The following is a 13,351-nucleotide window of genomic DNA, read 5'->3' as shown; positions in this document are numbered from 1 at the left end:
ATCACCCAGTCCAATCATTCCCTCACTCTACCAAGGCTGCTGCTAAACCATGGCCCTCAGCACCACACCTCTACCTCTCTGAAACACTTCTGGGGATGGGGATTCAACCACCTCCCTGGGCAACCTGTTCCAGTCTTTGAGAACCCTTTCAGGGAAGAAGTTTCTTCTGATATCCAACCTAAACCTGGTTGCATCTTGAAGCCATTTCCTCTCAGCCTATCACTTGCTACTAGTGAGTGGAGAAGAGACCAACCCCCACCCAGCTCCAACCTCTTTTCAGAGAGGTGTAGAGAGAAGGAAGGTCTCCCCTCAACTTCCTTATCTCCAGATGAGTGAAGCAGAGCCAGGCACTAGTGGCCACCATGTGTTTTTAGGTAAGAATGCTCCTTTGCACAAACACACAACTAAGTGGCTCATCAGTTATTAAATGGAAATGCTGCAGGAAGGATAGGGCAAGAAAAGCATTAACATCAGAGAGGAACCCCATTAAATCCATATTTTTATTGCCCATCTTTTGTAATGACTAAATTAATACAATTCAGCATCTGACCTGCCCATGGTTACAAGCATCACAAACAACTACTCTGGACTTTCCCCCCTGCTCTGTTTCTCCATTATCTGGATCCCACAAACATCACAGGAACTGTCAGCAATTAGCATAAATAAATCATCACCTTTTCAGTACAAGAATTTCAGATGATAGCAAAAAAATAAATAAGTATATATATTCCTAACCATAACTAAAAAGATTCCCATTGATTTCAGAGAGGGAGGGAACCAGAGCAGCAGTTCTTGTTCCATCCCTCGCTGAAGCCAATGGGAACCTTTTCACCGACTTCAATGAATACTGGATTCGACCCAAACTGCCAGGATCAATGTCACACACATTAGGATCAAAGAGCAGCCATGCCCTCCTCTAGAAAAAGAACAGGAGTTCAATCCAAACAACAGATTACAGGAGGGAGAGAGCTGAGGAGAACATCTTTAGAACTAGAATAGAATTAACCAGGTTGGAAAAGACCTCAGAGATCATCAAGTCCAACCTATCACCCAACACCATCTAATCAACTAAACCATGGCACCAAGCACCCCATCCAGTCACTTGCTAAACACCTCCAGTGATGGCGACTCCACCACCTCCCTGGACAGCACATTCTAATGGCCAATCTCTCTTTGTGGGAAGAACTTCTTCCTAACATCCAGCCCAAACCTCCCCTGGCACAGCTTGAGACTGTGTCCTCTTGTTCTGGTGCTGCTCACCCAGAAGAAGAGACCAACCCCCACCTGGCTACAACCTCCCTTCAGGGAGTTGGAGAGAGCAAGAAGGTCTCCCCTGAGCCTCCAGGCTAAGCAACCCCAGCTCCCTCAGCCTCTCCTTACAGGGCTGTGCTCCACACCCCTGGAAATTCTTCACAGAGAGATTGGCCACTGGAATGTGCTGCCCAGGGAGGTGGTGGAATCACCATCACTGGAGATGTTTAAGAAGAGACTGGATGAGGCACTTGGTGCCATGGTTTAGTTGATTAGATGGTGTTGATCTTGTTGACTTGATGATCTCAAAGGTCTTTTCCAACCTGGTTAATTCAATTCTATTCTATCATCTAGTTCCAACCTCCTACTATGGAAAGAGACATCTACTACCAGCCCAGCTTCCTCAAGGCCCCAGCCTGCCTGGCTTTCAGTACTTCCATGCTTGGAGCCTCCACACCTTCTCTGGGCAACCTCTTCCAGTGCCTCACCATCCTCATGAGCAAGAATTGCTTCCTGATGGTCCTTTGCAACCCATAGGCACTGGCAGGAATCCAAGAGGAAGGTAAGAGCCCAAGGAGCTTGCCTCAAATGCTCAAAGCAAACTTGTCAAACACAAAGAGCATGCTTCAGGAAAGAAAGGTAAGCTGCTTGCCTGCCAGCTGTTTGTCACTGATTAACTAAAAAAATTATCTAACCTGAGGAGGGCTTTTTTCAGATGTGGTGTCCTTCATGTTAAACCACACAAGCAGCTGAGGAGTATTGAGTCCACCTCACTAGTTTAGGGTTTGGCGAAGAAAAAAATCCTCAACTGTGGCCATTCCATCCAGAGCCCTCTCTCAAGTTAAAGCTGGATTTTGGTCATTTATATTTAGAAAGAGAGGGCAGCTGGCTGTGTCAGCTTGGTAGCCCAGAAGGGTGTGTGGTTTATGGTTTTGTTCACTTCATTAGCTCTCAAACAGCCTGGTCTCTAGTCATTCACTATCACAAGCTCCCTTGAAAGAGGGGCAAAGGTATTTTTTAGGTACTTAATTTCCTTCTAAAGTTATGTTCATTCCCCCATCCTCTGACATCAGGGTGCTTTTACACATGCACCCCAAACCGACTACCCCACCAGACTTGGTTTTCACTCTCATTCAGCAAGAGCCACTGTATTCAGGAGCAATGCTTCAGGACTCCCCCTGCTTTGCAGCTTCTCCTTTTACTGCTTTCCTTCAGTTTCTCAACCTAACTACAAGCACTGTTCAGTGCATTCTGCCTGCAGCTTTAAAGAAGAGAAATCACTTGGTCAAAGTGGGGAGAAGGGGCAGAAACTCATTAACCAGAAAGGAGGAACAGCCAAATCAGATCAAGGTGGGGGGAAAAAAAGGATGAATAAATGGGATCTGAGGAAGTAAAGTGGAGATCCAGAACACTAGGGAAAGAGGAATGCTCTCAGGGAGAAGGAAAGAAGAGACAAGCTAAAGCAACTAATTTTTTTCAACACAGAGCAAAAGAAAGAAGAAAGACATGAAGAAAAGCAGATGAAAAGAAGATTTTTCAAGTCAGGAGAGAATATTCATAGTGCCAGAAACCACAGGCAACACAGACAAATACATTGCAGAGGTTTGTAGGAGTCATTAGAGAATGGTAGAACTGCCTCAATATGAAGGCAGAAAAATATCTTACAGGCACAAATCACAGAATGGTTTGGGTTTGGAAGGGACCTTAAAGATCATCTAGTTCCAACACTCCCTGCCATAGGCAGCGACACCTCCTACTAGCCCAGCTTGCTCAAGCCACAGCCAGCCTGGCTTTCAACACTTCCAGCCTTGGAGGCTCCACAGCTTCTCTGGGCAACCTATTCAAGAGTCTCACCAACCTTATGGGGAAGAATTGCTTCCTGGTGGCTAATCCAAACTGGCTTCTTCCACTTTGAAGCCATCACCCTTGTCTTGTCACTTCATGCCTTTGTCAAAAGTCCCTCCCCAGCTCTCCTGTAGCCCTCTTCAGGTACTGGAAGACTGCTCTAAGGTCTCCCCAGAGCCTCCCCTTCTCCAGGCTGAACAGCCTCAGCTCTCTCAGCCTGTCTTCATAGCAGAGGTCCTTACAGCAGAGGAGCTCCAGCCCTCTGATCATCTTTGTGGCCTCCTCTGGACCTCAGAAAAGGCAAAGTAATTTAGTAACAGAAGTAAATGTTTCTTGCTGCAGCAGGTTTTCAGCTTCCACAATTTGCAGTTGGGATTGAACCCCTTTAACAAATTCACATTGCTGTCTCAACCTCCTCCTTTTCTGCTCACCTTCTTTTCACACTTCAGCCTCAAGAGCAGTACTGCTGCTTGACTTCTAGGTCACCCTGCCAGGACTTAGCCTATGGATCTACTGGAACCAAAAATAACTCAGAAAGCTCTCCAAACATGAGCACAACACACACATCCTCTACAAGCATTCCCAGATGGAAGGATGGCTTTCCTTGTTCACAAAGTCATACCGAGGAAAGGGTTTTAAGGTAACTGCAGTGAACAATAAATACATTTTACACTGTGGAGGCCAAAACTAAAGCACCATCGAATGAAAAAAAAATAAACCCCACCTTTCTGCTGACTCTCAAGTCAGTTTGACCCACAGCATGCACCATCCAAGGACCAACTACATCTACAGGGCAACATTACTAAGTGGTTTCCTCTGTGAGGGTGCTGTCTACAATCATTTCATTAAGGACCCTGGCTTGGCTACAGGTCCATCCATCCAGCTCTGCTCAACTCAGTAGTACCTGATCAGCACCCAGTTCTGCCCCAGGCCTAAAGCTGGGAGATGTTTTTTTGCCCCTCAGGGATTTGCTTCATTCCTCTCAACTTTCAGTCACTGATTACTGCACAGTCATTTGTAATTAACAGATTAGACTAACACAACACCCAGCCCAGATCTGCAATGTGCCACTGTGCAGATTCATTCCCCACTTACAAACACCTTCCACATTCACAAGTGACTTAGGAAAAACTGCATGTAAGCTAAGTGCAGAAATCTGCAGAGTATGAAACAGGAAAATACAGGCAGCAGCCAGACACAGCCACCTAAGGAACACCTCAAATACAGTGACAAAGCAGCAATTCTCCAGACATCCCTTGACAGGAAGGAAATTCATAGAGCCCCCTTTACAGTACAGTCCTGCCCCAGAATCTCTTTATAAAAATCTCACCTAAGCAGGAGTAAAATAACTGAGAAAGAAAGAGGGAGATTAAAAGCAGAGGATGGGAACCAGAACTAGACCAGAGCAAGCAGCCACCAAGTGATCAGCATTGTTTACCTGTCAGCTGGCATTGATTAATCTTGTGCTCGGTGATATCACTCAGTGACTCAAACACCTGGAGGCAGCTGTCACAGCTGTGCACCACTTCTTCTTCTAGCTCCTCCCCTTCATCTGGCCTCTTCTTGCAGTCTAGAACATCTCCATCTTCTACCTTGTCTTCTAGTTTACAGTTAGGGTCTGAAAGAGAATCGAGACCATCGAGGTGTCAGGCATCGAAGACAAAAGAAACCTTTAAAACATGATAAATCATCTTTGTATAAATCAACACAGTCTCTTGTGGTAATGGTGAGAAGAAACATTTCTGGCATGAGCCTGCAGCACACTGTGGATTTTCTGGCTAAATAAGCAAAGGAGGCTTCTCTCCTTCATTTATTTCTACTCTCGATGAAAGGAGCATTTCCCTGCTTCTCCCAACCAATGCAGCTCCAGCCCTCACTCCAGCAATTCTGCCAGGCTTCAATGTGAGGTTTGTCAATTCTATCACAGCTATTGAAGCTGCTTTGATCACTGTAAGAAAGGAAAAAACCACCTATGCAATTAGTTTTCAATGAAAGGGGGATAAAAAAAAAGCCCTGAAAAATCAAATCAGTGAGTGTGCAGGAAACTTCTTTTCACTGTTAACTACGGCGTTTCACAGGAAATTACCAGGATTAAGAGACTAACAAATCTGATTTGCCCAAACATGAAATTAATCTTGATTTCTACAACCCACTCCAATACTCCCATCACCACACTGTCTGACACAAAACAAGCCCTGGAAGGAGAACATCCAAATGCTACGCGTGCTTTGAACTTGTGTATGGCTCAAGACAAACCTGACCGAGTCCCTGGGTTTTGGCAGATGATGGAGAACTGGGAACTAGCTACTGGAAAACCTAAATAGTGCACCAGGAGAGCTGTGTCTGACATGGTAATGAGGATTTGGGGGATACAGGACAGCTCTAGCCACAGAACAGCAGTCCTGAGCCCAGCTGGAACTTTTAAGCTGGAAGAAATGGCGCAGCCTCACCAGCACCCCAGCGCTCAGAGAAGCCACACAGCCACTGCGCTACCACAGCTCTGCAGATGACCAGCACAGAGCCAGACAATTTCAAGCCTAGAACTTTTCCTCCCCTCTGAGGAGCAGAATAGATTTAACTGCTCCTGACTTTTTGCCCACTTTACTAAAAGCTTCCTTCCAAAGGCAAGAAATAAACCATCCTGCCCTCCCTAATAAAGCAAGCTGGCACTTAGCTTTTGTTTTGCCTTGGGAACCGCAGTACAACAAGCAAAATGCAGAAGAGGAATGGCAGTGTGCACTCCAGCCAAAGGAATGCAAGGCTTTCACCACTTCTCCTTTCTCTGCTTGGGCCACCTCATCTTTCTTTTCAGATATTTGAGAGAGCTAAGCCTAAACCAAGTAATTTAAAAAGACTAGGACAAACTCAATAACAGGAGGTTGTGCAAGTGCATTGGAACTGAATGATCTTTTGGGTCAGTTCCAACCCAAACCATGCTATGATTCTCTGACTTTAGGATGTTATATCCTTGAGCCAAGCAGGTAGTAATCAGGAGCAGGCTTCTTGTCCACAGCAACAGAGAATCCACTTTATTTTGCCTTGCAATTGATTAGAATCAGACATAACTACTTGGAAGCAGAGGAGCTAAAACACATTCATACTAAACTCATAGAATGCTAGGGGTTGGAAGGGACCTCTGGGGAATCACTGAGCCCACCCCCCACTGCTAACACAGGTATATCTAGATCAGGTTGCAAAGGAACACATCCAGGAGGGTTCTGAAAGTCTCCAGAGAAGAAGATTCCACAGCCTCTCTGGGCAGCCTGCTCCAGTGCTCTGCCACCCTCAAAGTAAAGAAGCTTCTGCTTAAGTTCAAGGGAAACCTTCTTTATTCTAGTTTGTACCCATTGCCCCTTGTCCTATAAATGGCTACCACTGAGAAGAGCCCAGCCCCATCCTCATGGCCTCCACCCTTTAGAAATTTACATGCATTTATACGATCCCCTCTCAGTCTGCTCTTTTCCAGGCTAAAGAGCCCGAGGTCCTCTCAGCCTCTGAGGATGGGGTGAAGAGAAGAAGGAGGAGTCCACTTTCAAGCAGTCTTAAGTCCTCTTCCTGCACTCTACAGTGATGTGAGCACAGCCACTCCTGCAGCTGCACTGCACACAAAGCACAGTGTTCTTGCTGCCCACAGCAAAGGTCAGGGCTCTCACCACCCTTCTGCATCCTTTGGTCCACACTGCTGCACCCTGCCCTTCAGCTGCTCAGGCAGAGAGAGCTGCAGCAGAAACTGGAAATGACCCATGGCAGAGAGCCTTCCTCATGCTGTGTGGCTCGTGATCAGAAGCAAGGAATTTCTTTGACAAGGGTGAAGGGCAGAATTTCTTTTTAAGGGCATTATGTACAGAAGGAAACAAGATTCATTTGAAAAAACCTAAAAACCCTCCCAACTTTCTGAAGGCAAAACCACATTTGCTCTGCAAAGGCCCTGCCTATACATGGAATGCAATCCTTAGGTGACAAATTGCATTCACAAGGTTCTTCCACCTGGGCAGCTACTTCCTAATAGAGGAGCAGACTGCACATACACACACATAAGAAGATGCCAATTAAACAAAAGGACTCTATGGCATCTTAGCCACTGTTCAGTGCTTTCAGGATGAGAGGAAACAGCCTCAAGTTGCACAAGTGGAGGTTTAGGTTGTATATGAGGAGAAATTTCTTCCCTGAAAGGGTTCTGAAAGACTGGAAAAGTCTGCCCAGGGAGGTGGCTGAGTGCCCACCCCTGGAGGTGTTTCAAAGAGGCAGAGGTGTGGTGCTGAGGGCCATGGTTTAGCTCCAGCCTTGCTAGAGCTAGAGAACGGTTGGACTCAATCATCTGCAAGCTCTTTTCCAAGTGAAACGATTCTGTGATTCTATGAATCCAACATCTTCCACTGCCACTTTATTTTCCAAGATGTTTTTTTGCAAGATTAATAAAAGCAGTCAGGAGATCAGCAAGTTATGAGCAGCTCAGAGGAAGAAATAACCATCTTAACTGCTGCCAACTGACCCCAACATCATTAAACACTTGTTGGAAGGCAGCACGTGCACATGGCATCCTATTAGTTGTTCAGCTCAGGCTTCCCGGTTTCATCTCATAAAACTGACAGCACTCAGGGAAACGTGGGCACTGGGTTTGAATTCTAACATGAGTATTTAAATGCTGCACATAAAGTTTACAGACCTGTTTGTTTTAAAGTAAGGGTAGTGGCTGACTCTACTTTTAAGTACAATGCTGAGGGGAAGAAAAAGGGAGGAGGGCAGGGAATTCTCGTGACGACTTATTCACTTGCTCTTTGCGGGAATCCAGCGAGACACGCACGTGGAGCGCACGTGCACCCCTTCGTGCACAAAAGCCTGGAGAACTGCTCAACCTAAAGCCTCCTACTCAGAGGCCAGTTATTAAAATTAGAATCATTTTAAGACTAATAAATGTTTTGCTTCTCCTCCTGCATTTGCAGATATAAACTCTACAGGGACAGAAGTCAGTCAAGCTTATACCCTTCTGCTGGAACTTTAGAATACACGCTCTAGCCAACTGGCACATTTGTTTTTAGGTCAACACTTAAGTGGGACCCTCTGGGACCTAGGTTTGAGTTCAGCCTACGACAGCTTTGTGAAATGAGTTCTGGCAGTCTCAGCCCCTCTCAATGGATCCATTTCCACTGTGATCCCCTTTCTGTGAAGAGATGTCACCACCAAAATAAAAAAGATATTTAAAGGGTGAAAATACGATTTGGGCACTTTGTGAACAGATAGCTTTCCTGTTACCACAACAAATACCTTCCATCACCAGCTGGGCTAACCTTAAATAGTTACTGAACTCAGGGTAAGCTGCCTGGCTTCAGCTGCTCTTTTTGCAAGGCTGGAATAAAAAGAGGTCTTACAAATGCAACATGCGTTCAGCCACACTTTCTCCTCAGCCTCCTGTCCTAAGCTCATGCTCACACACAGCCTTCAGGGCAAAAGTCATTCATCTCCCACACTTCTTTCTCCCCAACATCAGCAACAGCCACAGCCACAATTCCCTCAGCAATGATTGTCTCCACTGTAAGATTGCCTCTCCCAACATCTGCAAATGCCACTGTCATTTCCAGAGGCTTCCCTGCCCCGCTTCGGGGGTTCCTGTGCACCAACTGAAACTACTCCAACGCGCATCGGCAACACCACACACATCGGCTCCAGCTGCACAAAGCACTGAAAACTATCTGCTAGAGAGAGGAGGGTCACTGTTTTTTTGCAACAGAAATAAATTCAGCCTGGTCAGATACTTCAGAAAAGAAAAAGAAAAAAAGAGAAGAGAAAGAGCAGTGGTCTTCTGGTCCTGATTATGTTGCTATTATTTATAAATGGAAATTAAAAGAAGCATGATTTTCTCATTACTACGTTCCCTGGCAGGTGGTTCTCCCCTTCCCTTCTTCCTCCTCCTCCTCCTCCTCATAAGGGATGTTATTGCTGTAACTTGGTCTAATAAAACTGCAACTTTGGGGAAAAAGAAAAATTGCATTGGCTTAAAAGTGTTGGAGGCAATAAAGCCATGGACTTCAATTAATTTCAAGTATGGGAGCAGTTTAAGGCCAACCAGTAGAAATTGTATTCTGCCCATGTAAAAATGAGGTTTCACCACATTTACTTTTTATAACCCATATAAAAGTCAAGTAAAAGTAATGAATATCTAAAAGCCATCTCAGTGGACTGGCAAAGGCTATCTGTATTCTTGAAACCCTTCTTACATATTTCTGCCTGTGCTGCACGGATCCATAGCTAATCACAGCTAAACCATCAAACTACCAAGAAAACAGCCTCCTTTCCAACCCATTTCACTGCCTTGCCGTGGACCTCCTTCCAAGCCACTTCTGCATGGAAAAGCACTGGCAAAAGAAAGGAAAACTTAGATCATGTGGTTATAATTATTACCAGGCAAGGAAAATTTCTTCAGCTCAGTGGTGAAGTAAAACTCTGTCGCTCCCTGCTCCCAATAGTGTCCATCGCAAAACAACTGCCTCATTAAATCTCTGCAGTAAGATTAATATGCCGTAGCTGCACTACATTTATAACTTGGTACTCTATAAAAAGCACATTTAATGGTTAGAGCCAGAGCTTAGACACAAAGTATTACTATAAAAACTTCTGGCAGTGTGTACACAGCGCGGGCCCTCTGTACCGCTCCGCTCTATCAGAAGGGTTTTTGTTTGGGTATCAGCGCTGCATTCTTGCCATAGAGAACAACAGAATGTTAAAGCTCTCCTAGAAACAGAGAGAGAGCAGCACAGGATGTGATGGGAAATAAATAACCAGCAAGGCAACCAGTGAGAATTATTTTAAGGAAAACAAAGTGTAGCAAAGGAACCATTCCCTGATCTCCACTTCTGCAGTCCTCTGGTTTTCAGCTTCGCCTGTCTATAGCGGCACAACTTTGCCTTTGTTCAAGCTGGCAGATAGCTACGTGGAGACGTAAGTGTGGAATCCTAGAATTGTTTGGGTTGGAAAAGACCTCTCAGATCACCAGGTCTAACCATCAATCTAACACCAGCATGGCCACTAACCCATGCCCCAATGTGCCACAGCCACATGTTTCTTGAACACCCCCAGGCATGGTGACTCCACCACCACTGTGGGCACATGCAGAAGAGGCTGACAAATTCCCCATTAAAAATTCTCCACTCTCTCACTTTTATTTCCTCTTGCCAAACAATACAGCTTATGCACAGAGCCACCTGAACCTCCAAAAGGCACCAAACACAAACACATGCACACAGGAGAAACACAAAGTCTTCTAGCTGAAGGAAGAATCAACTGCATTCTTCCCCTTCACAACAGGACTAGCTCTAACTGTTCTGAAACAAATTACTTATAGGTACTCAGAGTAGGCTTCTAGGGATATCCTTAAGGAGTTGGCCCTTACTCCAAAAGGTGACCTCAGCTGAATGGATGAGACTGCTCAGATGAGTCAGTCCAGCTCTTCAGCTAAAATTCTATGGAATCAGTACCAAAGACAGGAATAAAGTATTTCTTGCACTCTCAGAGCCACGTTAGAATCATAGATTCATTAGAGAATAAAAGAGCCCTTGTGGCCATAGAATCACAGAATGGTAGAGGTTGGAAGGGACCTCTGGAGATCATTGAGTCCAGCCCCCCTGCCAAATCAGGATGACCTAGGGCAGGCCACACAGCAACACATCCAGACAGGTCTTGAAAGTCTCCAGAGAAGGAGACTCCACAACCTCTCTGGGCAGCCTGCTCCAGGGCTCCAGCACCCTCACCGTGAAGCAGCTTTTCATTGGAAATTAACTCTTATTTCCTCCTTGTTACTAACATTACATATCCCTGTGATCCTGACTCAAACAGCTTTGTGCACCCAACCTCACTGATTTCAAACTAAAGAGGTCTTCATTAATCCCTGACTGGTAAGAAATTATACAAACAATCCTAAAAGAAGTTATCCTGCTCTATTTTTTGATGCTGGTAAATTATGGAAAGTGGGATGAACATTCAAGTTGATTTGAAATGGCATAGGGTGAGGTTTTGATGTGGGGGATGTAGAGGAGGATTACTTTTAACAATAATAAAGGGAAAGAACCAAAAGCAAAGCATGCTGCATATTAGAAGCATCTCACTTTCAGCTGGCTGACCTACAAAAGGCAGAATTTCTAATTCTCAGGAATTGAAAGGTGAGGGGAGAGGAATGTTTATTTTCCATTGCAAGCCTCAAGAATAAATTTTAAGCTGAACTGGTGAAGGAAGACTGCAGGCTTTGAAGAAAAAAAAAAAAACAACCAAAAAACACCAAACCAAACCCAAACCACCCCAATGCAAAACTCCCTCAGACTGTTGTCAAATGGTAAGCAAGCACCAAGGAAGGAATTCAGCATTACCAGTCAGCGCGGCTGTGTGTCCCACACCTGCCTGCTGCTCCTCTGTTTCATTTTCTTCTACTGTCAGAAAAAAAAAAGTAAACAAAAAAAAAAAAAAAAAAACAAACAAAACAACAACAACAAAAAAGATGTTAGGTAGGTATCTGAAGTGTGTGAAGCATCTTTACACCAGCCTCAGTTCTGAAAGCCAGCAACGCTCGTACAACACAGGCAAGAGAAGCTGCACTGCAAAGTGCCAAAGTGTAGACCAAGACCAAAACAGAACACGCTGCTGTATGGAAGCTACAAAGCTGACAACAGAGTGACCAAGTCGTTTTCATGGCTTAAAAAAAAAAATATAAAAGAAAAGAAAAGAAATAAAAGCAAATCGAATTTCCTCTGGGATATTTGTCTTCAATGAACTCTGCTGTATTTGATTACGGAGCTAAATGAGAGAATAATTCTGGGCTTTAAGATTCCACTCACTCCACACGGCTAAGAGAAAGCCTTCTCCTGGCAGATGGGAGAGGTGTGTGTGCTAATTCATATAGAAGCTTTTAAAAAAAACCCCCATAATAATCATCCTAGACTCAGTAGCAAACATCTCAGCAGTGCAGACAGCCTTGCAAAGGAGAACTAACCCCATGCTGTTTTACTGTATACGCCATGCCAGCATCTTTCCCTTGGCTCACAGCTTTCCAGAGCAGTAGAACTACAAACAATGCAATTCTTGTCAGATTCACTACTCAAAACTTGTTGGGTGACAGTGAACCTAACAAGAGCCATTCTGCTGCTACTCTGAAAAATCAGAGAGTGCTGTTCTCGTAGGCTCAGGTATGATGCCTAAGCAACGTTGACTCTCCCAAAGTAAAAGTGAAAAGGAGAGCTAAAAGGCAGAACCATTTTCCTTTTCATTCTCCCAAAGACCGAGTTCTTTGAGCTAGAGAACAGCAGAGAGAAAAGAATTCCTTCTCCCTCCACAGGGGAAAAACAAAACGAAACAAAAAAAAGCTGAAAGGGGAAAGACTGCACTTCTGCAGCATTTCCACTCCCAAGGATTCAGACCTCGACAAATAATCATGCAGCCGAGCTCCAAGGCAAAAGATTTGGGGCATTCCCCCTGGTTCTCGGGACAAGCGAGTGCAACACTTAGGGGCACATAGAAAATCTAGACAGATATTCAAAAGAAGAGATACATATACACACTCCACAGGTACCTCTTTTCCTCCTCCGCCAACCCCAAGGCTTCATACAACTGGTTGTTTCTAGAATCTGAGTTTCTAGAAGAAAAACACCAGTTTTCATAAGGACACTCTCAGGACACCAGAAACTTCAAACACACAGCATACATAAGAAAGAGGCAAGCACAATCTCTGCAGGACTCTCCACAACCTCTGCCTCCATCCCGTCAGAGCTGTGCTTTTAGCGAGCACGCTCTTCTCATCACCACCAGCTGACAAAAGTTTCCCCAGCCCTGCAGTAACTCGAATAGTTCACCAAAATGCCTTTTTACGAGCCGATTGTTTCAGTCAAACTTGTGATCTGCAGCCCCCAAGTAAGCAGGGCTTCAGCTGTGATAACACTGTGTGATTTTCTTTGTTATGCTGAGCAGTCTCCCCAGCAGTCCTCACAGCTAAAGGAAACTGGTCAGAGCGAGGGAGCAATGGGAACAGCTCATGGAAAGCTGACTTTTGGGAACCAGGTGGCCAAAACCAAACTAAGCTAACTAGAAAGATTTGTCACTAGGCCAGTACAGATCAGTCAGACTCACTGCTACTGCAAGGGAAAGAATTGATGCAACCAGCATGCAGTTCAAAATAAAAAGATACCAACTTTTATAACCCACTCTAAGCCCCCAGGGAAAGCTCTGTGGCAGCCCAACGTGACCCTGCTCATGGCCACCACCAGCTGCTGTGCTG

At 45.0% G+C, this 13,351-nt stretch overlaps 1 protein-coding gene across 12 annotated transcripts in view; it reads right to left on the bottom strand.

The window, feature by feature from the left end:
- The window catches only part of ZNF521 (zinc finger protein 521), a 336,867-nt gene that overhangs the window by 300,096 nt on the left and 23,420 nt on the right, over positions 1-13,351 (bottom strand). For 3 of the 12 annotated variants that reach the window (XM_054179658.1, XM_054179666.1, XM_054179662.1), the window contains exons 3-5: positions 12,650-12,712; positions 11,454-11,513; positions 4,535-4,714 (exon numbers count right to left, since the gene is read on the bottom strand). In XM_054179658.1, coding sequence (XP_054035633.1) covers positions 4,535-4,714; positions 11,454-11,513; positions 12,650-12,712 — 303 coding nt within the window. Of the gene's footprint in view, positions 1-4,534; positions 4,715-11,453; positions 11,514-12,638; positions 12,713-13,351 lie in introns of those variants that run through there. The other 9 variants (XM_054179667.1, XM_054179664.1, XM_054179660.1 and 6 more) reach the window with 5 other exon arrangements.

Source organism: Dryobates pubescens, chromosome 3, assembly GCF_014839835.1.
Source record: "Dryobates pubescens isolate bDryPub1 chromosome 3, bDryPub1.pri, whole genome shotgun sequence".
Taxonomy (NCBI): Eukaryota; Metazoa; Chordata; class Aves; order Piciformes; family Picidae; genus Dryobates; species Dryobates pubescens.
This window is presented reverse-complemented; position numbering and strand designations above follow the sequence as displayed.